At 36.0% G+C, this 26,747-nt stretch overlaps 2 protein-coding genes across 6 annotated transcripts in view; one reads left to right on the top strand and one right to left on the bottom strand.

Annotated features, from left to right (window-relative positions):
- Positions 1 to 9,632, bottom strand: part of LOC106874179 (DNA-directed RNA polymerase III subunit RPC5) — a 32,155-nt gene extending 22,523 nt beyond the window's left edge. The window contains exons 1-6 of one of the 3 annotated variants that reach the window (XM_014921836.2): positions 9,566 to 9,632; positions 7,264 to 7,314; positions 4,960 to 5,037; positions 2,821 to 2,939; positions 1,331 to 1,413; positions 962 to 1,075 (exon numbers count right to left, since the gene is read on the bottom strand). In XM_014921836.2, the coding sequence (XP_014777322.2) occupies positions 962 to 1,075; positions 1,331 to 1,413; positions 2,821 to 2,939; positions 4,960 to 5,037; positions 7,264 to 7,314; positions 9,566 to 9,625 (505 nt within the window). In that variant the 5' untranslated portion in view covers positions 9,626 to 9,632. The other 2 variants (XM_052975778.1, XM_052975777.1) reach the window with 2 other exon arrangements.
- Positions 9,633 to 9,669: 37 nt separating this feature from the next.
- LOC106869879 (N-glycosylase/DNA lyase) overlaps positions 9,670 to 26,747 on the top strand; it is a 95,328-nt gene continuing 78,250 nt past the window's right edge. For all 3 annotated transcript variants that reach the window (XM_052975790.1, XM_052975791.1, XM_052975792.1), the window contains exons 1-2: positions 9,670 to 9,758; positions 11,228 to 13,300. The gene's annotated coding sequence lies outside the window, so the exon portion shown is untranslated. The remainder of the gene's footprint in view (positions 9,759 to 11,227; positions 13,301 to 26,747) is intronic.

The raw sequence follows: 26,747 nt of genomic DNA on the forward strand, positions 1-26,747 counted from the left end.
GTCCACATGCGATTACATTATATATGTATGTCTATATATATATATATATATATATATAGGTTCAAAAAAAGGAAAAAGACAAAATACAATAACAACAACGTGAGGACGTGATATAGATAGTGTTACTAGACGCTCGGGAAAGGAAAGAGAGAGAGTATGACGTTTCGAGCAGAGCTCTTCGTCGGAAACAAGGAAAGTTCAAAGAAGGGAAAAACAGAGGAAGAAAAAATCACCACCGATGTCCACGAGGTTACATTGTGGACATATATATGTATGTATATGCAACAGGCTCCTTTCAGTTTCTGTCTACCAAATTCATTCATAAGGGTTTTGGTTGGCCAGAGGCTATAGTAAGAAACACTTGCCCAAGGTGTCATGCAGTGAAACTGAACTGAACCGAGAACCATTTTCACCTATAATATAATGATTATATTAGGTGCAGGTGTCGCCTTGTGGTTAAGTTCGTTCCCCAATCACATGGCTTCAGGTTCATGTATCTTGGCCAAGTATCTTCTACTAAAGCCCTGAACGAACTAAAGCCTTGTGAATGGATTTGGGAGACAGAATTTGAAAGCCTGTCACACACACACACAGTGTTTGGTTAAACAAAATATTAAAAAAACATGTTGAATGAATTATAGGACATATGAGGAAAATGGGTTCGTTCTGAGCATTTTGGATGGTTGCTGGGATGCACTTTTGTAGTCTAAGCAGAATCTTTGATTGTCAACCTCTGTTATCACAAATTAATTCAGGATATAAGTGTAGCATGGAACAATTGAGTGTTGTATCATTCCAGATCAGTGATAAATGAGGAAAGGTTTATAATGTGAAGAGAGAATCCATTTATGATATACAAAAACTCCAGAAGACAAGATATAAAAACTGGAAGGTCAAAGATAGTGTTTAGTGGGTCGAATATTAAGCTTATGGTTTTATTGTTCTTAAATGCTTCACTTACCTCCTCCTTCACTCTGCTTAATATTGAGTTTTTGCTTAGCATCTGCTCTGTCCATATAAGAGAATGATGGCCTGACTTGGGCCATAGCATACAACGGAGTCAAATGAAACTCATCTAGAAAGAAAAACAGTTTAGGATGTATAGTCTAGGATATTATCGAAGTCAACTGAAACAAGCAACAGTAATATATTTTAGCATTTTTAGATTAATTAGCAATATCTTTCTCCAATCTTTAATTATGGCCAACAAGATATCCAGTGGTATGGAAGACCAAAATGGCTGGAGGCAACATTAGAAGATACATTTAAGGATAAATTAAATGATTGTGGTGGACAGCATATGAACAATCCAAATATAGTTAAAACTTACTATCTTTGTAAATACCAACAGCATATCGATGGGTGGAGACTGATGACGGTCCGGAGGCAAGAATGGTTTTGTCCATGACATTACTAGAGGAAGAAATGACAGGTTTTCAGTTGACTATATCAAAAAGGAATATACATAATAGCAGTGATTAATTACAACAGGTAATTTAATTAAGATATAGGAATCCAGGGAATCCTGTTGAAGATAAAAATAATCAAATGGCAGAAAATAAAAAAATCAAGTTTACAAGATTGATGAGAGAGAGAGAGAGGGGGAGACAGACAGACAGAGTTTGAAGGGTGTCTGCCTATTGCAGGAACCACTAATACAGAACAAATATTTACATCCATTGTGCTGTGGATGGTCCAAAGCATGCAAAAAGGTTTTGAGGTGAGTTGGAAAGTGTCAAGATATTTAGAAAACAAGCGTTTTTAATGCATCGCATTTGTGCAAAAACAATTTCAACATTTGTTGGCCACAGATGCCACTATCACTTTTAGCATCAACCAATTCTCTACTCTAAGAAGAATGGTAAAGACTCCCTTCAGTCATGAATGACTATGGGATTGCACCTAGAAAGTTCCCCTCTGAGGCACAAGTCTGGGCAAATTTGTTTATGGAAGACCAGCAGTCACCCATGCATACCAGCCTCCCCTCTCCATGCCACTGATGTTATCCAAGGGAAAGGTAATGGTCTATACAGCTTGGTACCAGTGATGTTGCAACTCATTTCTACAGCTGAGTGAACTGGGGTAACGTGTAATAAAGTGTCTTGCTAAAAAGAATGAAGAATTTAGTCAAAACCAACAAGATGGTGTTTGGGACTATAAATTTACATGAGATTTAAAATTTTTTATTTTATACTTGTTTCAGTCATTTCACTACAATCATGCTGGAGCACCACCTTGAAGGATTTTAGTCGAACAAATCAACCCCAGAACTTATTTTCTAAAGCCTAGTACTTATTCTATTGGTCGCTGTTGTCAAATTGCTAAGTTGTGGGGATGTAAACACACCAACACCGGTTGTCAAGCAGTGACGGGGGACAAACACATACAAAGACACACACACACACACACACATACAGGTATATACATATATACAACAGGCTTCTTTCAGTTTCTGTCTACCAAATCCACACACAAGGCTTTGGTTGACCCAAGGTTATAGAAGAAGACACTTGTTCAAAATGCCATATAGTGGGACTGAACCTGGAACCATATAGTTGGGAAGAAAGGTTTTAACGTAGAATATTTTAAACAGAAAGTTCAATTCAGAGAACCTAGGGTGGTCTCAGGTAAGTTAGGATCAAAAGGGTTAAACTTTCTACAAATAATTTTAGGCAAAGAATGTTTTCTAAGTCATGGACAGAGATATCCGACTAAATCCTGAACAAATTTTTGATTATTTTCACCATCGGTGTGTATTTTATTAGAAATACAGACACTAAATGGGTTAATGAAGCATTAATACAATCAAAAACTATTTACCTGTCGAAGAAGTTCTGATCAGAAGGTTTATATCGACCATCAACCATGAGAGCCATCTGTTCACCTTTACTAAATGCATAATTGTTGCTCTTTGTATTAACAGGAAGTTGAATTTCAATCTGAAAGCCATACAAAAATAAAATTTTTTAAATTAACAAAATGAGAAAAATAATATCTAAAATAGGAACAAGGTCAGACATTTTGGAGTAAAACTAAAGGCAATTATATTGATCGCAGTACTTTGAGCAGTATTATACTTCATTGACCCCAGAAGGGGGCAAAATTGACCTTTGTGTGATTTGAACTCAGAATGTAAGAAGCCAGAATGAATGCCGTAAGACATTTTTCCTGATGCTCTCACAATTCTGCCAAGCCAACACCCTTACTAATAATAATAATAATAATGATAATAATCAGGGGTTTTCAAACTTTTTGACTTGCGGACCCCTTTATATTTCAGGCTTTACCTTAGGGACCCCCTTATAAACGCTTATGAAATTTATACATAAATATTTGCTTAAAATAACATATATTTTTACATTTATTTATTTAACAAATACGTTTATTGTCAATTAAAAGATTTCGATTAAAAAACATATATAAAATCAAATTGCCCATAAAAAGTATTTGCTGTCCACGGACCCCCTGTGGTCCGAGGACCACAGTTTGAAAACCCCTGATAATAATAATCAATAAGAAGAGTGTGATGTAGTTTGTAATAGACTGTTTCGTTTTTGTATGTAGTTTGCAAGATTCTTTATGTGAATTCGTGTGTCGAAGCATATTTTATCGTGTCCGGGGAGAGTCATTCTCTTTTAGTGCCTTATTAATTTAACACACTAGTCTGATTTCCACACATTTGCTTATGATTATAACAGACAGAATGAATGACTACTGAAAAGGTTGCAAGTTGTAATGAAAATTTTAATAAAAATAATAAGTAAATGAGTGGAAATCAGACCGGTGAAACTAAATATTTACTAAGTAAACTTCCTAATCACACAGCCAGGTCGAATGTGAATTTTTGCTATGCCCTGGCACTAGCCACCATCTATCTCTCTCTTCCTTTACCATTACATTTATATTCTAATCCCCGTTCCTTGTGAGTAGGCCCTGGCACTTTGCCACCATCTCTCTCCTGCTCTCTCTTGCACACTTGTGGTCTCCCACTCTCTCTCTCTTTCCTCTCTTTCTCATCCCTCTGGCTGGGCAACCATGTATCTCCTTTACAGCAGAACCTCTTTTTTGTCCTCATTCTTGATCACTCTTTCTCTAGTCAGGTAACCATGTACCTCCTCCACAGCAAGACATCTGTTTCTGCTTCTGTCACACTCTAACCTTTCATCATCTGACACAAGATCACCTCCTCTAATTCCCCCTCCCCTCTGAAAGACTCCTCATCTTGCAAGCCACCTGGTGACCCTGCCAGTGCTGGTGCCACATAAAAAGCATCCGGTCCACACTGTGAAGTGGTTGGCATTTGGAAGGGCATCCAGCTGTAAAAACCATGCCAAAACTGACCTTAAATGTGCTGGTACCACATAAAAAGCACTCAGTCCATTCTGTAAGCCATAAAATCTGTTCCAAAACAGACACAGAAGTCTGGTGCAGTCTTCTGCCTGGCTAGCCCCTGTCAAACTGTCCAACCCATGCCAGCATGGAAGGCAGACATTAAATGATGATGATGATGATGATGACTACTTTGATGCAGAATGAAATTATTTGATTGTTTTATATCTATTTTTCAATGTAAGCAAAGAATAGAATGATATTTGGTTTTATCAACCTCAAAAAACACTGGATTCTCGATCATCTGCTAACCATTGTAACAACAAGAATAAATGGATTTAGCTTTTTTTTTGTTTTGTCAGTCAGATAAATTGGGACAAAATAGGTGGAATAAAAGTTCAACTAAGGACCATTTGGTCTATATTTCAAGGAACATTTGTGAAGTGGTTTTTGTTAGGAAGGGCATCCAGACATAGAAACCATACCAGAGCAGGTATTGGAACTTGGTGCAGCCTTCTGCCTAGTCAGTTCCTGTTGAACCATCTAACTCATACCAGCATGAAAAAAGGCATGTTAAATGATGATGCTTGTCTATCATAAGTGCCAGACGAGAAGATTGTGATAACTTACCTCTTTCTGAGTTGGTTTCACCTTCACACTTAGAGGTGTGATGTCTTCGTAGGTCAAATGAGAAGGTCGAACAAGATACTGGATAACGAAAAAAAAAAAAAACATAAAATAAAAATGTTGGTTTCATGAAAAGAATTTAGTGAACAAACATATGAAATGGTTATTTGATAAACACACGTCTATATATACACACACACACACACATGCTTAGTTGTCATTCACAGGTAAATATGACCTTATACCATAGTTTCACTAATTATTTTAGATGCCAATGAAGATGGAAGCAGATAGAGACATCCTCTAGACCATTATCGCACCCACAACCCTGTGGAACACCAAGGATGTAACAGCAGGAGAGATAGAGGGGGTGGGGGCTACACCAGCAGTCAGCTGGTACTCATTACAGCCAAGTAGACTGAAATAACATGAAGTGATGTGCTTACTCAAAGTATCAAACCTATATTATGACTGCAAACCCAACATTGTAACCACAAAGCCACACACATCCCTCCACATATCTCTTTCAATGATGAATATTGACATGTTCATTTGATAATAATACATGGATGTGCAAACTCCAGGCCACCAGAATGCCCCATAAGAACTGGCAAGGGCAGAGCCTAGATATGATAATCCAGGCGGCCTCGGAAGACCTTGAAAACATGGTTGAGACTATCACGGTTGAAGAGGTGACACTCAAAAGTCAGAGTAGAAGGCAGGATCCCACGATGCTATAAATGTGGCCTGAAAGCCCACATTAGAGCGGACTGTCCTCCGTCACCCATGAAGACTAAAGAGAAACCCAAGAGCAGGAAAGAAATCATGACTTCACCACTGACGAAAATCAGCACTGGTGCCGAGGAAGAGATGAAAGAGGAAAAGAACAGATGGGAAACAGCGAGAAAAAAAAAAAGTAAGAGAAGGAAAAAAAGCACACTTTGTAAATGACCCCATCCCACACTGCCCCAACCTCCCTCTACAGACACCAACCCTCTCCATGCACCACCTGACACAAAGACAAGCACAAGCACACAGAAGCCCCAAACTTCCCCATCCTTGTCCTGTAAGAAAAAATATACTGTACAACAAAATGAAAAACTTCATAAGGAGATAAACTCGTGGGATAGAGCAATAAAAGCAAATACAACAGAATTTAGGAGATTGCCCGAGTACCTTCAGTGTGTGGGGGCAGACCCAGAGTATCTTTCAAGAATAAAAGATTATGAGGAGGGCTGAGTGGTGGGTCAAGAAAATGGACACCAGCACAATATCAGAATGGGTAAGCTATATTGAACTTTTAAAGAAATTTAACACAGACATCTTTGGAAAGATGAAAGATAATGGTTACAAATAATGTTTAAAACTGTTACAAATAATGCTTTAAAAAAAAGTTGTATTAAGTAGGTTCGATGAAGTCACTCAGAGGTGGAACCAAACGGCTTCATTTCATTTATCCTTTATCTATTTATATAACAGCATGTCAACAAAAATATGGCAGCAAAAGGGTTCATAATGAGAGGTGCATGTCAGAAGGACATAAGGGGCAGTCTGTAGGTCTTTCTGCTCCATCACAGTTTGTGTATAAAAAATGTAGCTAAATGGGGAAAACAAAATGTTGCCAAAGTTTGCATATTCTGTACTTTTTGTTATTATACGAAACAACGCCAAACATCAAATTAAAAGCTGCACTCCAAGTGGACTTTTATGCTAGCTCCTGTGGAGGGCTAATTGGGCCTGTGGCCCAAAACTAAAGGGAGCAATAATACAGCATTTATTGGTATCCTACCAATATGCTATTACTTTAAATTCAGTTTAAATGAAAGGTTTGTAAGTTCACAAATTTTTGAAGTTCTTTTAAAACTTTATATTTTCAACTGTTAGCAGATAATAAATCCTCATCCAGACCTGTTCCCAATGCTGGATGTTCAAGAACTAACTGAAGGGCAGATTTTCAATCCCAGGATCATCCCAATTCCAAAAAGGTATAATATGTCTACGTACAGCGAATGTAGACTGAAATACAAGGGTCCTAGACAGGCGAACAGACAAACTTCCGTGTTTATCATTATAGATATTCAAATATGAACTTCTTTTATAACAATATAAATTGCTGTTCTATATTTAAGAGATGAGGAATTATGTACATTATTTACATTCGACGGATATTTGTCCTCATCTTGTTTGTTGTTAGCAAACGTGTTAACAACAAACAAGATGAGGACAAATATCCATTGAATGTAAATAATGAATATAAATTGCTTTTACAACTTTCAAAATACAGAGAAAATGAATTTGCAACTTTACCTGGAGAAGATAAAGGTTTTCAGCCAAACTTTTAGATAAATAGACATCTACCTGGGGAAAAAGACAAAGAAGAAAGATATAAATAGTACATAAAATGACAAAAAGACCATTTTTGTTTCCAAATTTCAAGCTAAGTCTTCCTTACTTCTGATGATACCCTCCCTACCCCAACACACACACCCCCCTTAACTCAAACTGAATAATTAAACAAGCCCTTGACCATCTTACCATATTTTTTTCCAGGAAAAGTGTACTCTTGGCTACAATAGTCAATGTCCCCACTGCCCTTTTTTAAGACAGCACTCTGATTTGAGAGAAATTTGGCTTCTATTTCTAGCAGGTCATGATTGCACAGAAACTCCTTTGTTGGTTTCCGTGGAGAATGGTTTTTGTTAGTATTGTGATGGATGTTGTTTTCTTGTATCACTATGGATATAAGTATAAATACACTCACATGGCTGAAAGAATTACATACTACTCCCCTCACACAGATATTGAATATTAGGGAATTGTGTACAGCTTACATCAACTAAATTTCACTCAACGTATTGGTCAACTTAAGGTTAATAAAAGCACTTGCCCAGGATGTCAACATTGGAATTGAACTCAAAGTCACCTAGTTGTGAAGCAAACTTCTTAACCACACAGTTATGCCTGCACTATGAGTCAAATTCTGTTGCCCAGCATCATTGGATGAAGACAATGTTGATGATGAAAACAAGGAATTGAAATGGATAAATAAAAATTATTTCTAATGTAAGCAGAGACTCGTCACACATTTTGGAGGAGTAAATGGGCCATTTGTATCAACCCCAGTATTTTATTGATTCCAAAAGGACAAAAGGGGGAGGAGGAGGAGGAGGAGGGAGGGTTTAATATCTGCAACAGAATTTGAGTTCAGAACATTAAGCAGTGCGTGTGTGAGAAAGAGGAGACTGGGAATTTTGAGGTGTTGCCATATAGTTAGTTTATTTTTGTGAATCTTGTCCGGATATTTGTAGGATTAACTTGGCTCCAAAGACAGAGTCAAAAAGAATCGAAAAATGGCAGAGAAAAACAAATTATATTTGTCCTTTCACTCACCGACTAACAAGGACACTTTTATAGACAATTTAGGTAAAACAGACATCACATACATACATAAATATTTGATGATTAGAAAAAAAGGGACGGGTTTTCTTAAATTGCAGACTTGATTACGATAAATCTACACATTTAAAATTGTGTGCGTGTGTCATATATATATATATATATATATATATATTTAGAGAGAGAGAGAGAGAGCGGTGGGAATATATATATATATATATATATATAGATTATGTATTAATGTTTGGTACCAATGAAAATCATTCTCTATATCTCAATTTATGCTGAAGCTACCATCACGATATGACGAAATATGACAATGTTTACATCAGAAAAATTTTTTCTTGAAATTTTCAAAGAACAATAATTTTCTGTTTTCGATCAGGACTCCATCGGAGAAATTAAAATACCAAAAGAGCCGCGTTAACAAAACATGTGTTTAACTTATTAATAAAATGATTTGTCAGATGAATGTGTGCTGGTAAATAATCACAAACACAAAGGGCACATTCGACGGTTTACCACCACGTTTACCCAACATCTAGTCCTATCAACGAAAGGCAATGATTTTGGTAGGATATGAAATCAGAATATTAAGTTACCAAACTGCATGTAGTAGAATCTTAAATCCCTGGTTCTCGTATTTTAAACATCACCAACACACAAATGGTTTTCTTTTTTACATTATTATAAAACAACCAACCTAAAATCAGCGACATAATCGTGCCTTATATTGTTATAAGACTAGAAACCAGAAAAAGAACGGCGCATTCATTAAAATCCACCTCAGTATACGACTGGTACATGTTTCATCGGCACAAGAGATTAGTAAACAACGACGACCCGATGTTATTTGGATACAGAAATGGAAAGAGATAAAAGTAAATATCATAGATTAGTTCGGACCTCAACTGTTTGTCAATAAATTAGTCTCGATTAAAATAATGTTGTTGTGGAGATCATATAATTGGGAAATGGAATGCCATCTTTCAATTACTGGAAGGTAATTAATTTACCTTACTACAAGGACTTAATCGAACTGAAATGTCCAAAGCGCGAGACATCGACCGGCGAGGTTTCAATTCAAAACAACAAATTATAACAAACAAAATAAGGCGCAAACCGCTCACTGGCGGCTGATACTGTCAACTCACAGATCAGATCTTGCATTGTGTCAGTCAATAAATTGCTATGAAACGTTAATTAAACTCACCTCGTGGACAACCGGATCGGCTTCGTCCGCCATTTTATCTTTAAATGAACGAAATAACATTTCGACTTCCGGTTCACGCGAAACCGGACTTCCGCTGATTTACTGTATAAATGGGACTTACTTCCCTTCTATCAGATATATCCATTTCGGTTTGCTTGTCTGTGCGGGTGTGCAGGCTCTCTGAATGACTGAGGTTTGTTACTTTTTTTTTTTTTCTCATTTTTAATTTCTTTTTGAATGATTGTATTTCTATTTGGGCGGAAAGGCATTCTTCTTTGAAGCTGTGTATATATATATATATATATATATATATATATATATATTCAAACTGTTATATTGGGTTTTATAAATGAATGCGGTGCCCCATCATGGCCGCGGTCTAATGACTGGAACAAATAAAAGATTTTTAAAAAATCGTTTCTCTCTTATACGTACAACGGCTTCATATAGTTTAGGGCTACCAGTTGACTATTTCTGGTTATGTTCCAGGTCATTGTTTTAAATGCTAATTCTTTAACAAAAAGCAAAAAAATGTCTGTATATTTTCCTCCTCTTCCACACACACGACATAAGATTTATTTTAATTTAATTTTTTCTTTTAAAGTATTTAATATTAAATATCAAAGCCAGTCAAATGATTGAAACAAGTTAAAAAAAGAATTAAAATGGTGGTAACCCTATACAGTAGTGTCGGAAATTATCGACTGCGTCAAAAGTTGGAATATCTCCAGGTTTTGCATCCTTTCAACAGCAGAAATTACAATTCAGCGAAAATAGATAACTTCAGTTTTTTGTTCCTTCCTCTTCTATAACTTTTTAAATATTTATCACAAAAAAGAAAAATAATTCAGATTTGTTTGTAAACGATAATATAAACCCTGTTAGTTGGCTGAGTTTTGTCACCTTTTCCTTTTTCTCCAAAAAATTTTCTAACAAAATATCTATTTATGGCATTTGCATAGAACTGACTTTTTGACAATTTTTTTTTCAAGGTATTTTTTACAGCAAATTAATGTAATTTACATTTAATAATGAAAACCTTAAGTAGTTTTAAACTTTGTTACAAATGTCTGAAACATCCCGATTACAAATATATCATTTTCAAAAAAAATACATTCGAAGAAATTTGGGGTTTTTATGAAATACATAATTTTCAACACTATAGGATAGCCTAAAATAATAACTTAAATTGCATTTCATTAATTTTCTGTTTTATTGGTGTTAATAGTTTCACCCCTCACTAAGCAAATTTCGTTTGTAACCTAATAATTTTATCTTTTTTTACTATTCCATTAACTTTTTAAAGTTAAATTGTTTTTTCTTTTAAAACCCAATTCCTCTCATTGGCCTCTCCACACACTCGACTGGCTTCATAATAGGAACCTGGTTAACACCACCCCACCACTTCTCATACACATAACACTTTTGTCTCCCGAGACAAAAGGATGCCAACAGCATGTTCTTTATAACATATAGTGCATAAGGATATAAAATCAAATCTGTCACTCTGAAAAATACCCATATTAATTGTATCTACACACACGCACACGCACACGAAATATATACAATTTAATTTTATAGCATTCACACAGAAAATAAATTCCTGTACGAAGTAATCCAGCTGTTTACTTTCATACTTACTATTGTCTTTGTTCTTTGCAGTGAATTGGTGTGCCTTATCCATAATCCTACCAACAAAGAAATGACAATAACAATGAGCAGAGACTTGTTTTTGTAGAAATTGCTGTAGATAGTTCACTCCATGCATTGCAAGTTTTATTCTTACTGTTCTAAGAATAACTTCTCAAATAATGAAGTCCCAGAAGCACTGCAAGAAAACTCCAGCTGAAGGCCAAACACTATTGGACATGTGCTTTAAACCATAATACATATAAACTCAGAATTGCAGAACTACAAATTGCTATGACCTGCCATTGTGTAATACATACAGAAAACCCTTGAAATGAAACCCAATGGAAAGATGGGAGTATATTGAGGGCAGATAAAGTAATGGAGAAATGAAGTTGAAAAATTTTTCCTTAATTAAATTGAGTTTTAAAGGAAGATTTTTAAAACAGTAAAAAGTTACAAATGACTGAATTTATAAAAATTTCCATTTGGAAACACTGAATTTTAGTTTGGTTTTTGAGTGATAAAAAATTGAATCCCTTGGATTTCTAGGCTTAATTCCTATAAACAAGGCAACTAGAGAGCCTTATTCAGTTTTGCTGATGAAGAAATTAAAAATGTGGCCAGACTCTTGCAAATTGAATTTTTTTTTTTCTAATCGGGTGGGACTTTAAACATGACAGACTACATCAACTTTTTCTGCTCTCCCCTCAAAGCTTTCTATTTCTCTGTACACTACAAATATATCTGTCATTCATTGGCATTATGCATTTGTACGTTGAAACCTTGAGATTTCTGTTCCTTGAAGTTTCCTGACTGTTTAATCAGTCAGGTAAGTACATACAAGCTGTTTAAATTCATGAATACAATATGAATCCCTTTTCTCTGATTTTTCAAATGTTTCCTGTACTTGATGACACATGGCTGGAAAAGTAATATTTAATACTGTGATAAAATAGATTGCCTTGTTTTAAACAAACCAGATTAAATTTGATAAGCTTCAAAGTAAGGATGATAAAAATGTTGGCAAACGACAAGATGAAATACTCAATGAATTTTGAAAGACTGAACCATTCTTGTCTCCCAGCATACCAAAGTTGATTCACATGAACTTCACTGCAATAATTCTTTCATTACAAAAGTCTTTAGAACTTCAGTAACATGTCAGCCATTAATGAAGTGAATTCAGATTAAATTTTGAAAAGAATGCAAGTTTCAACAGAAATGCAACACTAACGAAACTAAAAATAGAAACCTGATTTTGCTACAAGCTCCCTGTCAAAGCGCTTGCCCCACCCCCCTTAGCAAGAGATTTAGGTATGACAAAATTTAGCCCTTCTGGGGTTTTTAAATTGGTTTTAAAAAATTCACATTTTCAGTGCTATATACATTTAAAACTTTAGTGGAAGCAGTAACAGCATTATTGAATACTTTTTGACTAGTAATTACCATTTATGATAAATGAAATTCCTAAAGATGGGAATATTTTTGAATTAATTTCTCAACATTCAAGGAATTGTTTTCCATTACAATTTTTAATAACACCTGTAGGCTACCAACGTCGCCTTCCTGGCACGTGAAAAGACATTTGAGCGAGATCGTTGCCAGTACCGCTGGACTGGCTCCTGTGCAGGTGGCACGTAAAATACACCATTTCGAGTGTGGCCTTTGCCAATACCACCTGACTGGCCTTCGTGCTGGTGGCACGTAAAAGCACCCACTACACTCTTGGAGTGGTTGGCGTTAGGAAGGGCATCCAGCTGTAGAAACTCTGCCAAATCAGATTGGAACCCGGTGTAGCCACCTGGTCCACCACTCCTCAGTCAAATCGTCCAACCCATGCTAGCATGGAAAGTGGATGTTAAACAATGACGACCTGTAGGCACTGATGTAGTCTTGAGAATAGTCTTGCTTGCAGCATCAATAAAAGAGCAAAAGCAAGAAATAGAATGTAACTTGAGCTTATTTGACACTATTATGAGAATCAAGACCTCCTGCTCACAGGCCACTCCAATGTTCAGTGACTTTTATAACCCATTAAAACTATTCTGTTGGTTCTACTTTCATTCTGGATTACAATTGCCAAACACCTGCTTTTCACACAATGTAAGTACCAGAGCCAGTTTTACGTAATTTGAATTTGTTTTGCATTATATTTATGTAGTGGCAAAGTTACAAAAAAAAAAATGGTAAAACAATGAATTTTAATTTTTTTGCAGAGTTATATCATTGTTTCAAATTTGAAAAAACTTCAAAGAAAAATCAAAACTGGAAAAGCTGTGGAAATTTTTAGGTGGATGTAAAACTGAAATTTTTTTTTTCTTAACTTTGTTCAGAATAGAATTTTAGTTTTTCTTGCAAAAAGGTTTGTAAATTTAATTGGTTAGGGTTTATAACAAACTCCAAAAAAGAAAATTTAAAATATTAACATTATCTATCCTGTCTTATTTCTTGATTGTTTGATCATAGAAGTATTTGGTAATGATGTTAGAACCAGATTTTGCCACTTGTCTTGGTTTTCTGATACTCTGAGTCAGCAAAATTGAGGATTGTCCAATTCTTGTTACAAGCCCATCTTCTTCTTGTCCTGCTTTGCTTTCGTCCACCTTCCACTCTGACTTGCAGAATTGTCTTTGATATAGTCTACAGATTGAATAATGTATCTTAGCAAAGTTTTATTAAAAATAAAGCATTTTTAACCGTAATTGCAAAACAAATTTGAGAACAGTGGGAGGGTCACCAAAATGCAGTTGTACCACCCTCAAAATTCTGAGTTCAAATCCCACTGATATTAATTTTGCTCTTCCAGTGACAAAGTACCACTCAAATACTGAGGATGACAATATCTACTGTTCCCTGTACTTTTCAAGAACTATTTTATAGTTTATTAGGTTTTGTAAAAGTTACTTTTTAAAATTATTGATGTTTTAAAGAATATTAACGATTCCACAATGGGAATTATTGATTCCTCATTATTTAATATCCATTTTTCATGAAGGCATGGGTTGGATGTCTTGATGGAAGCTGGCAAGGCTAGGGGCCATACTGCTAGACAGTAGATAGGAAAAGTGGGAATCTCGCTTCATACATGTGTCACTAAGATGTTGAGGCATTTGGCCATGTTACACTACATTTACTATACCTTTCCCAGTTTTTGACCTGAGCAGTCTTTCAGTGCATCCATCAAAGCAACATGCATGAACGGATGCACTGTCCACTTCAAGTATATTCAGCAAGCCCCAAGCGAGACTGGGGCACACACACACACACACTGAAGTGGCAGAGGCAGTGCCATCTGACTGACTCTATACTGAGGAGGGGTCTAGTTTGTGCCTTGCCTCATCCCTGTGCTGGTGGTGCAGGGGATGAGCTCAAAACATGATCTGCCCACCATGATCTGGATCGGCCCTTGGATGTGTCAGTCCCTCAACATATTGTATGTGCAGAGCATAGCAGTTCCACACAGTAGTTGCCAAAAAGCTTTCTCAGATTCCAATGTCCAGTTGTGCCACCTCCATTTAAGTGCCACATTTTCTCTGCCAAATCCAACTCTCAGTAATATTACCATTCTACCAAGTCCACATTAACAGCATTCAATGCCAAATCTATTCTTGTAGTTGGTTCACTGTTTCTTCCTATAAGTCCTTGCTTGTGATATCAGTCTCTACAGTAATGTTTAAGGAAGCATTTCTTTGACCATAGATAGCCATGAACAGGTTCCTGCATCAGGTGCCAATTTCCTCATAATGGATTCTCACATTAATTTTGTCACATAAGTATCTAACATAATTTTACTGTTGTCTTTTACTAGACTCAAATCTCGACATGAAATATGGGTTTATAGAATCAATATTTAATGAAACAAAATTATCTTGCAAGAAATACAGCTTTGGCATATGTACTTGAATGGTTGAATGACTAATTTCATTCCATAATTCCCTCAAGTCTGTGACTAGACGGCACCATCTTGCCAGCTGGTAGCAGCAGTTAATTGTATCTGACGAAGTGTTGTAATCTGGACAATTTGAAGTGTCTTCCCCTGTCAAGTCTATTTCTGTTTTTTGATGAGATCTATGATGAAAATTATTCTAGCCATTGCCTCAATTGCCTTTCTAAGCCCCACCTTCATGTTTTGTGTACCTGGAACAGTTATTCCTTTTCATTCCTTAGATATTTATTTGGTAATAATTTCTACTTTTGTCAAGAGTGTGGTGGTAGTTATGGTAGCTGTTATTGCTGGTAAATGAAAATGAATTTCGTAGGCTCTGTCAACATGTTGAAGTTTCTGGAACTGTAAACAATTGCAAATACAATAGCTTGTTTACTTGATGTTTTAAAGTATATGGATTACCATTCATTCCACTTGCTGCTAGAGATATATTCATATAATATTTATCGAACATAGAGAGGACTATACAGGATATCACAAACAGTGTTCATGGGTTCATAAATAGCTTTAAAAATATTCAAATATAATTAAACAATATAATTTTAAAATTTTAGACCTTGGCCGTGAAGTCCACCAGCTACACGGTACTACTTTACTATGGTTGAAATTAAGCAGGGTCATTCACCCCCAACTTTCTTTCCACATCCTTCCCTTTTTTCCCATATACACTTTGTGACAGGCATCTTTTCTCTAGCCCTGTCTTGCTCTTCAGATGATATCTGAAGTAGTAGAGCAAGCCAGGGCTGGAGATGAATGTTCCTGTTGCGACTCCTTTCATATAGATACATATGACAAAACTGGAAATAGATGGGTCATAAAATGGAAATTTCTTACTAGAAATACAACACTTATGGCATATGTACTTGATTGGTTGAATGACTAATTTTATTCTGCAATTCCAGATATTCTGTAATTCCCTCAAGTCTGTGGTAGTTAATCCTTAATTTTTTTTTTTAGGTTAGGCCTTATTTATTTTGTAATATTTTATACTTTTGTCAAGAGTGTAGTTGTCATGGTGGCACTTTGTTGTTGCTGGTGAATAGAAATGAATTTCATACATTGTGTCAACGGGGTAACCAATTTCATTCACAAACAAATATCGGATTTTATTAGAGCATGTAATGTTTCCCTTGTCTTGTTTAAATATTAATATTACCCATAAAGAGACATACTGCTTGGAATGTATGACAAGTTGTCATACAAGTTAGCAATCTATGGCTGGCCTACCACAACAGGAAAATAATTGTGCTATATTTCCTGTCTATCTGCTATCTGTTAAATCAAGTGGGCATTGTGATTACCACCAAAAACCTCATTATAGGGAGCAAGGGGGAAAATTCTACAAAATTGAATCCTGTTAAGTTACTTAATAGACCAATCGCATGATACTGGTTTGTGTTATCTAGTGTGGTTCAGTTTCCAATCATTGCTACACTTTTAGGGGTCATTGTGTTAAACCACTCATTAAATTCAGTTAAGAATTGGAGTTTGATCAGAGAATTTGCATCTGATCTTGTCGGTTTAATGCAGTTTTTATGTTTCTAGTGAAATCTTTGTCACTTTCAAATCAGTTGAGGTTGTCAATTTAGCTTAACCCATTACCTCCCATAATTCCATTAACTGGAATTTTTTTTATGAAACTTTGATTTCTAGCATAAAACAGCCTTAGAAACACACTGGAATGATCAAAATAACATTTTAAATAGAAATAAGCGAGATATTGGGTGAAAAATTAGCAAACCTCATTTGAATATCAGAGAAATATACCTAGTAGATATAGCAAAAAGGTTAGATATGTGTAAATATTGACAGTTCATTACGGAATTTGTAAATTTCAAGTGATATCATATGAGATCACTGGTAGGTAATGGGTTAAATGGTTAGGCATTTCCTATCCTTACTAGTGTAGGAAGTGAGGTTGACACTGAATGAGTGCCACACAATTCCTTACATAAACATGGAAGGAAATTAGCAGAACAAGAATATCCAAACAAATATTTATTTTCCATGTGTACAAGCGTTACATCTTGGGACTATCAGTAGTCTGGTCGCCTTGGTGTGGAAGCAGCAGTCAGTTTAATCACAATTGCGAAGGCATTCTTCACAGGTGAGCCAACGTCATGTGTCTTCAGAATTCCAGCTACATGGAGCTGGTCAAGATGCGTGTGTCTCGGTCGGAAGCAGAGGCGAAGAGAGTGAGAATGGTGGTCAAGCCTAGCTGATGCTGATGACTGCGCATGCACATAAGGGGCTTCTGGAAGGCTCTAATCCCTGCGCATGCGTGGATGAAAATCCCCAAATGGCGACTGGAACCAGGCATCACTACACCAGGTTGATCTGTTCACTTGAGTAGTAGAACTTGGTCAGTCTGAGAACTTGCATTTGATCTTCTCGGTTTTCTAATAATATCAATATTATGAACACTATTTACATTGCTCAAAATGGCGTCCTTAGAGTCATTGTTGCTTCCACTTCGTCTTGGTTATTGTGCTCCAGCTTCCTTCGAGTGTGTCGTCAATCTCAGTTGTTGGATCAGAATTTCAAACCTAACTATTTGACCAAACAAACTGTTTTTCATTCCAATATCTACATTTGACATTTTTTTGCTTTGGTGGATATTTTTCACTCTCTGTTATGAATTCACCTTAATTCTTTCCCTGGGAATGAACTCAGAACCTAAGTGACTGCACTGCATTAGCCAATGCCTTTATCCACTACATATAATTACATATTTTTCTTCTGTGGCTCTTGAGTCAGTAATCAGTGGTGAAGGATACTTAAGTACTAATGAAGTACCATTTACCAGGGAACAAAGCTGCTGCATATATTTTGATTCCATTTTATTCTTTTGAGAGCATTTTTTGAAGCGCACATATTTATACATATGTCTCCCACACATATTTATACATAAAAATAATGGATATTCTTAGTTTTGATGTAAGATGGTCTAGCATTTTTTCTTTTGTCTTTCTCTTACAAGACTTTAAACCAGCTAATGATTTTCAGACAGTTCCACAAATTGGACATATGAAAGGGTTCTTATACAAAATGGCTGGTATGTTAGTTCAAGATTTCGTTTTTGCTCTCAGTTCTGATCATGAAAGATCAGGTACTTTTGTGTTGGGTGATGCATGAGGCAGTTATGCGCTTCTTAGTTTACAACACTTTAATCCAGCCAGTGTTTTACGATTCTAAAGACTGGACATATGAAAGAATTCTTACAGAAAGCAATTACTGTTAGTTTCAGACTTTGTTTTTGCTCTGTTCTATAGCCAAGAGAGAGATTTAGTGTTAGGTGTTTTGTGTTAGTCGATGCAATGAGACAGGCAGAGGACTCCAGTAGGAGTTCTCAGGAGCCATTCTCATTGCATCATTCCAACATAAGTTTACCATCTTAAGGTTTCTAATATCTTTTGAATGGAATGTGTAGATAGATATTTACCTCTGTGGTTTTGCTGGCAATTTTATTCACATATCAATGTATTCCATTTTCACACCTTTAGTACAGGATGATCATACTCTCTGAGCTGATTTAGCAAGGTGTGTTGAACCTAGTTTTGATTTCACCTGACTGTTTCCACTGTTTTAGGGTGTTGATCCTAAAGCCAAATTCTCAGAGTATTCCGTGTATATATTGGCTATTATCAGTGATAATGGTGTACCCATAGCTAAACCCTCTTGTTGATATATATCAGTGACCATTCTGAAGTAGGTAGTTTCTACACAGCAGGTCTACATTTCCATCAAGTTTCCTATTGGTATACTAGTACGTTCTTTTAGGCAGGTGTCTGTCACTAGTTTTTCTTGAATCACTGATAGTGCTTCATCAGTTGGGACTTTGATGAACAGACTTATCACATCTAGACTCACCATCTGGTTGGATTCAATGGTGGTATCCTTGATCATTTCTGTAAAGTGGATGGAATTCTTCACGTACAATTTTGATTTTCCTGTTAATGGACTGATTATATCCAGAAGGAAGCAGCTCAGTGGATGACCTGCTGAACCTCTACAGCTCACTATAGGTCTTAATGGAATACCATCCTTGTGAATCTTAGGGAGACGATACATGTGTGGTAGTTTACTAAAGTGTTGAATCAGTTGTCTGTACTTCATTGGTATAAAGTGATCCTTGTTCTTGCTCAAGATCTGTGATAACTTCCTCTCTCTTTTCAGAGTTGGGTCTTTCTTTACTTTGCTGTAGCTACCATCACTTATGAGACTTACCAGTTTTTCTGAGTATTCAGACTTGTTTATCACCACTGTAGCATTTCCCTTGTCTGCTGGAAGTATTATGATGGAATTGTCACTCTGTAGTGTTTTGGTAGTGAACTTTTCTTAGTGATGTTTGGTGTGGGAAGTTTCACTTTTTCTAGTACCTGTCTCACTTTCCACATTAGTTCATCTCCCTGAGCTTTTGGTATCTTTGTGGCTACTTCTTCAATAGGGGCTATCATGTCCAAGTATGGAATGTGCTTGATGGTTGTCACAAAGTTGAGATCTTTGTTTAGTACTGCTTCTTCAGAGCTTTCTTGATGTCTTCGACTTATATTAATTACTGCTTTCACGGATGGGTGACAAACTTCAGTCTTCATTCTCTGACCCTTCACCTTTGAGTAAAACCACCAATAGAAGTGAATATGACCAAAGACTGCTTGTACTCCATCCCATGCAGCTGTGGTAGATTATACAAAGGCGAAACCTGCTGCCCTCTCAAAATAAGGGTAGAGGAACATCACAAAGCTGTGACATGAGATATTGATAAATCAAGTATAGGTGATCATGTATGGAAAGATGGAGGCCACCTCTTGTGGGATGAAGTTAAAATAATAGCCAGAGAACACCACTGGAAGATACAAAAATTAAAAGCACCACATATGCTAGGACATAACCTCCTAAGTAGACTGTGCAGTCATGAGCAGCATATGGGAACTGGTATTAATGAAAGATTGGGAAGTATTAAATTTTTAAGCCCTAAAGGAAAGATAGGGAAGTATTAGATTTATAAGCCCTAAAATTCACTCCATAATTGCCCGTGGGCATATGGCATAGTGGTTAAGAGCGCGGTCTACTAACCCCAAGATTCTGATTTCGATTCTAGATAGTGACCTGAATACTAATATCAAAAATACCTAAGGAATGAGAACAGGTTTGAAATTTCCCCAAGACGCCTGATGAAGGCTGGAGTGTATATCAGCCAAAATGTGTTAACAACAAACAAGTTGAGGACAAATATCCGTTAAATGTAATTCCTCATCTCTCAAATATAGAACTGTAGGAAGCATGCTCTATAAATCCTATGTTAATTGTTTTTTCATTGACAAATTTTATTTCCTTTTATGAATGAACATCTTTTCAAACCATCAATATTACTTCCTTCTCTTTCACAGTATTATATTGATTTTCCCTTTTTTGTGGTCTTATTTGCCCTGTTATCTCTCATTTTACCTGGGACATTACCTAATAATAAATTAATAGAACACAAAATCATTTTTCTTTTCACTCTTTGGCCTGTATTTAAACTATCAAAGTATGTTGTATTAAAAACCTAAATTTCATGAATATCAGATTCTGTTAATATATAATAGTTAAATTGTGTGATGAGTCCCTGTTTGATGTATTTAGGCTGCAGAAATTGTCAAACAACTAATACCATTCACAGATTTGTCTTAGACTTATGTCTGGTTAAGGACCATGCTATTCACTTAAACATGTAAGACTTTATTTTAATGAGTGAAGTGTGGCATTTTATTCATGTTATTTGCTCTTCCCTATCCAGTTTCTTGTGAGTTTTAACTCCAGGTCAGCTGTAATGGATCAGAGCTGTGATCAAATTCTTCTAGCTATAATCATATGCGTCTTTCTTGTGCTCTACCAGTTGTGTATCTGGTACTATAAGTCCTTTGTGGTTTGCTAGGCTGTATTATTACAAAAAATATTTCACTGCTATTTCTGGTTAGTCAAGGCACCATGTGTATATTTTTTGTGTATGTCTGTAGGTTCTGCTAGATGACATGTGATCTTGATTTCTTTATGATGGTTTTTTATAGAATTGTTCTACATCTAAATTACACCAAAATTAAATTTTCTATTAATACTGCTAATTGTATCTGAATTGTGTTAGTATCTAGTCAAAGAATTAAAAATAACTCTGATGCCAATGATTCCAAGAAGTGGCACTAATCAAGAGTGAAATCTTTTGACTTTGAAAGTAAAATTAATTTAATAGATTTTACTGTTATAAATTCCAATGAAAGTAATTTAAAAAAAAAATATTAACCCATTACCTCCCATAATTCTATTAACTGGAATTTTTTTATGAAACTTCGATTTCTAGCATAAAACAGCCTTAGAAACATGTGGGAATGATCAAAATAACATTTTAAATAGAAATAAGTGAGATATTGGGTGAAAAATTAGCAAACCTTATTTGAATATCAGAGAAATATACCTAGTAGATATAGCAAAAAGGTTAGATATGTGTAAATATTGACATATAATTACGAAATTTGTAATTTTTAAGTGATCTCATATGAGATGGGTTAACATAATTATAATCTCCAGATTGAAAAATGTATCTCTGAAAAAATTTCATGAAAATGTTGAACATTTAATCAACATTATGGGGTGGGAACATATTTGAGAGGAAGGATCACCAAAATGATGTTATATCCTGAAAAAATAGCAATAATTAAGACTTAATAGTTTTACTGAGATATTTGTTAATATCTTATACTTTAAAGGGTGGCTGTTGCCATGACATGATTCAGTGCCTGGCATCTAATCGAACTTGGGTAAAGGTTATTTTGGAGATGAAAACAAAGTATTTCAATTTAAAAACCTGTAAAGATAAGAAATACAAAAAGAATTAAAAATGCTAAATTATATTCTTTAACTCTTACTTTTGGAATTTAATTCAACTAAATTGCTCACAAATATTCTAGTTTGTCAACTCCCGTATGATATTCTGAAGCTATTTTTTTTAATGGCAGAATATGCTCATACTACAAATGCTTTACAGTGTCTTGTCCAGCATTGAGCCTAATAATTTTTTTCTATATGACCTTGTTCTAGACATTCGAATTTGTAAATAGTCAGGTGGTTATATACAAGTGAAGTTTGGAATGCCTGATGCCATCCTTTATTGGTTTTTGGGAGATTTCTTTCAATATGATCATATAGATTCCATAGCTCTGGCTTGAAATGAGGATCTCGTCTGCGGTGAAATGGGAGTCCTATATATGTATCTTCAAAATAGTTAACAAGGTCATCTAAATCATCCGGCATTTCATTGTGCAATTTTTCAAAGCAAAAGTAATGCTCATAAGTTCTTGATAGCTGCAGAGTTTTCATTCAGGAACTATGCTATTCGAGCTTTCTATTCGAACTTTACCCAAGAGTGACCTTAAAAGAACCAGTCCCTTCGCTTTGGGGAGATGCAAATTGAACAATTTTTTTTAACAAAAGTGACTTCATAAAACGGTTATAAAGAGCTTATTATTTGAGTTTATCCAACTCAAGTTTGTTGTCCTAAGCTTAGGATTAGATTGAAGTTTGAGTAACGGTGGGCTCTACTGGACGAGTTAGATAAGATAGACATGTATTCCCTTATGGCTTTGTTTTCAAGGATTGAGCACCAATTTCAAGAAACTAGCTTCGAATTGATTTGTGGTCATGGAATATTCTTTCGAGGATGAAGACTCCTACTTTCTACTGTTTGCAACACTTCAGCGCAAGCCTGTTGACCGTTTCCTGCGTTTTAGCTTATCTTACAAAGTCCCTTTGAAAAATTCAAATTTGATTGCAAAGAATTCAAATTTAATGGCAAAGAATCCAAACTAGATCGTAAACATCTATAAATGATATAAATAATTATTTATAATGATATAAATATTATAGTTAATATAGGACTGCTATGACTCCTCTGGAGGGAATATGTAAATAAAGAAGAAGAGTTCCATAATTAAATTTGCTGAACAATATTTCGGTATCTCGCGTACCTTCAACAGGTTCGAAATTTGATTTGTCAGTCTACTTCATTTTTTTTTTATAGTTAATATAGGACTGCTATGAGTCCTCTGGAGGGAATATGTAAATAAAGAAGAGTTCCAGAATTAAATTTGCTGAACAATATTTCGGTATCTCGCGTACCTTCAACAGGTTCGAAATTTGATTTGTCAGTCTACTTCATTTTTTTTTTTATAGTTAATATAGGACTGCTATGAGTCCTCTGGAGGGAATATGTAAATAAAGAAGAGTTCCATAATTAAATTTGCTGAACAATATTTCGGTATCTCGCATACCTTCAACAGGTTCGAAATTTGATATGTCAGTCTGGTATAAATATTAATAATTATATTACATGTGCTGAACTGTTGGTACTCTGGCTGTTGCAAACACCTTTTCAATTCTGAGTTCAAATCCCAGACATGGATTTTACTTTTTGTCCTGAGACAATAAAATAAAGTACTATTGAAGTACTGAGGTCAACAATATCAATTGTTATATTATACCTTTAAGTAAGATTTCATAGTTTTTGTGAGATTTCCTAAAAGTTAATGAACTTTCTGGAACTGTAAACAGTTGTAAATTTGATAGTAATATTCTTTAATACATCAATAATTTATTAAATTCTTTCACAATGGGAATTATTGAACCTTGATCAATGAAAACCTTGCTACAATTATTTAGTGCTGCTATTGTTGGAGTATTTAAAAATCCATTTAAGTGCTACATTTTCTCTGCCAAATCCAATCCACAATCAATCATCTGATCACTATTATGGATTAAGCACTATCACAAGTCTTTAATCCTTGGTAGGATTAACTGTATAGATCTTTTTCACATTTAAATTTCTATTGTTTCACACTTCCTCTGGTACACAACTTGTCCATTATTTTTCTGGTGAACATTCTGGAAGGTATCCAGCCATAAAACGTCAACACACCAATTTAGACAGGTTCCACTACTAAGGTGTTTCCCTCCAGCATTATTGTATCATCTTATGTGACAGTAAATATTTTTATTATTATTACTATTATAAAGGTGGTGAGCTGGCAGAATCGTTAGCACGCCAGGCGAAATGCTTGGTGGTATTTCGTCTGCCTTGATGATCTGAGTTCAAATTCTGCCGAAGTTGACTTTGCCTTTCATCCTTTTGGGATCAACGAATTAAGTATCAGTGAAACACTGGGGTTGATGTAATCAACTATCCCTCCTCCTCTCAAATTTCGGGCCTTGTGCCTATAGTAGAAAGGATTATTGTTACTATAACATTTTATAATGCATTTGCAATTGTGTAAATCACATTTGTCATCTGTAGCCTGCATGGTTGAGCTTTGTTAGCTGAAGTGGGTGATGGTGTTGGATTTTAATTTTTTTGTTTTTGTCGTATTTCTTTCTTTAGGTGTCGTATCCAGAACGTAGGACACAGGCAATCATGTCCTGCCACAATCCTGTTCTTTGTTCTTTGTAGCAGTTTCATTTTCTGATCTTTTTTTTAATGCCTCTTTCATCCTTCCACTTCATGTAGGTTTGATTCCTGAAGTGGGGCAGCATGTTGTGACTTGCCACCTGCAGAGGAAATCAAATTCCTTCTTGTCAAAGGTTGCTATGACCCTTGACAAAACATTGTTCTATTACCTCCGCAGCCACCTGCGGAGGCCACATTAGACTGCCTGTGCAGTCTCAGTACCTATGGTCTCGGTCGCCCGGGCCATCCAAAAGATTCTCCCACAGGCCCTCCCTCGTGATAAAGGACAAACTCCTCCTCCTCCTCATGGGAAGGGGCCTTAAGCTGCTCCATCAGTGGCACACTTCCCACTGACGGAGCCTTTTCTGCTGGTGGCACCATTGTTGCTCACCTTTCTTTTTCTTTTCATGGAGCCAACTTCCTCAACGACTTCCACCGCCCCCCCCCAATGGGGGTGGGGGTGGGGGCACCTTTATGATTTATCACATGAGGTGGAGGTTAACATGGACAGACCTTTTGGGGATGGCACATGTTGCATCAATGACAAGCATCAATCTCTTGATACCTTGGTCAAAATCTTGAATTCTGCATTTAGCAGTTACAGGCCTAAAATTATCCATTGTGGCCTGTCAACAGTAGCAGTATGCTGTGTTTTCCAGGTTTGGGAATTCTTCCATTCCTCTGCCATTTGAATAGACATTTGTCAAGTGGTCACCAAACAAATATGGCATATGAAAGTAAAATTTGTAGAGCATATCATCCAACACTGATTTCTTCCCCATAGAACCAGCCAACGCTTCCTATATTATGTTTTGCCAACAATGCAATCTTCATACTTCATGTTCAACTGGCCAAGGGACAATTTCATCATGAGCACACTGGTTGTAAAGCCATTCTTCAATGCCTTTTCTGGATTACTAATTAGCTCTCCCTCAGTGATAGAGAAGTCTAAAACAAGTTCCTTACTAAACCTTAGTGACCCCATTCTAATAGCCCTTTTCAGGGTGAACCACCATTAGTTGTTGATTGCCCTGATCAACTTGCAGTGCTATTTTGTGATTCTGGTATCTCTCTTAGCTTAGCACACTGAGAAAGACTTGTTCAGTTTCCACTACCTGGATCCATTCCTATGAAGTCTAAATTGACTACAGATCACAAGCTTGTGGTCTGTGTAGCAAACCAGTTTGAAATGTGGACTTATGCTATCCTATCAACTGGTGTACAAAATATTCTGTTTAGATGACCTAATACTCTTTTCCCATGTCCACACTGGCACATCTGAGAAATCCAGACATTATCTGTCAACTAGTTGGAAACGACTGAGCAGGTTTGCAAGGCTCTTGCACCAAATTTTATCGGCTAATCTCTCACAAATCTAAATGTGCATTCAAGATGGCATTCCAGCTACCTACTTGTACTAATGGGCAGCAAGTTACCAAGATAATCTCCAGACGCCTGAAGCAATCTAACCATTCCTACCCAATAAGGGATATATGATGACTAGTCTGAAGACACCGTCTTCACTACTGTTTACATTCAGGACCACCAACTTGTCTGGGTCCAGAAAGATTGAGTGTATTTCAAGGCCCAGGCCTTTCTGAAATATCACCACCTTGCACCCCCAACCAAGTGATGCAAAAATCTGTTACCAAAAGTGGTTGCTAAGGTGCATGACAAATCATGGTCTTGCTGATGGTCACATGATCCCAGGCCACATGTAATTTACACACCCCACTTTTCAAGATACTATGTTGGTAGAAAAAGAAATGGGTTATTTACCCATCTGATGGTTTGGGAGATTTGTGACTTGGTCTTCATGAAATATAGGGGTTCCTTGAAGTCTTTTAGGAGCCTATTGCTGGCCCTTGTGCTCAGACTTCCTATGTCATTTGGAAAATTCTCCTTCAATAGTTTGTCCCCAAAGCCAGTATAATTTCAAATTGTTTGATACATTGAAAGTGCTAGACTTCTCTATTTCAATGTTTTGCTTTTGTGCAATAAGGACATCAGTCTTTGTTTCATATCATCACAAAGTTTGAAGTGTTTTTGTTTGTGTAGCAGTTTTCTGTACATTTTTCTTTAAGGTTAATGTTTGTGTTCAGCATGGGTACGGTTTTGCTGCTGCTGTAGTT

The sequence above is a fragment of the Octopus bimaculoides genome, chromosome 22 (assembly GCF_001194135.2).
Source record: "Octopus bimaculoides isolate UCB-OBI-ISO-001 chromosome 22, ASM119413v2, whole genome shotgun sequence".
Lineage (NCBI taxonomy): Eukaryota > Metazoa > Mollusca > Cephalopoda > Octopoda > Octopodidae > Octopus > Octopus bimaculoides.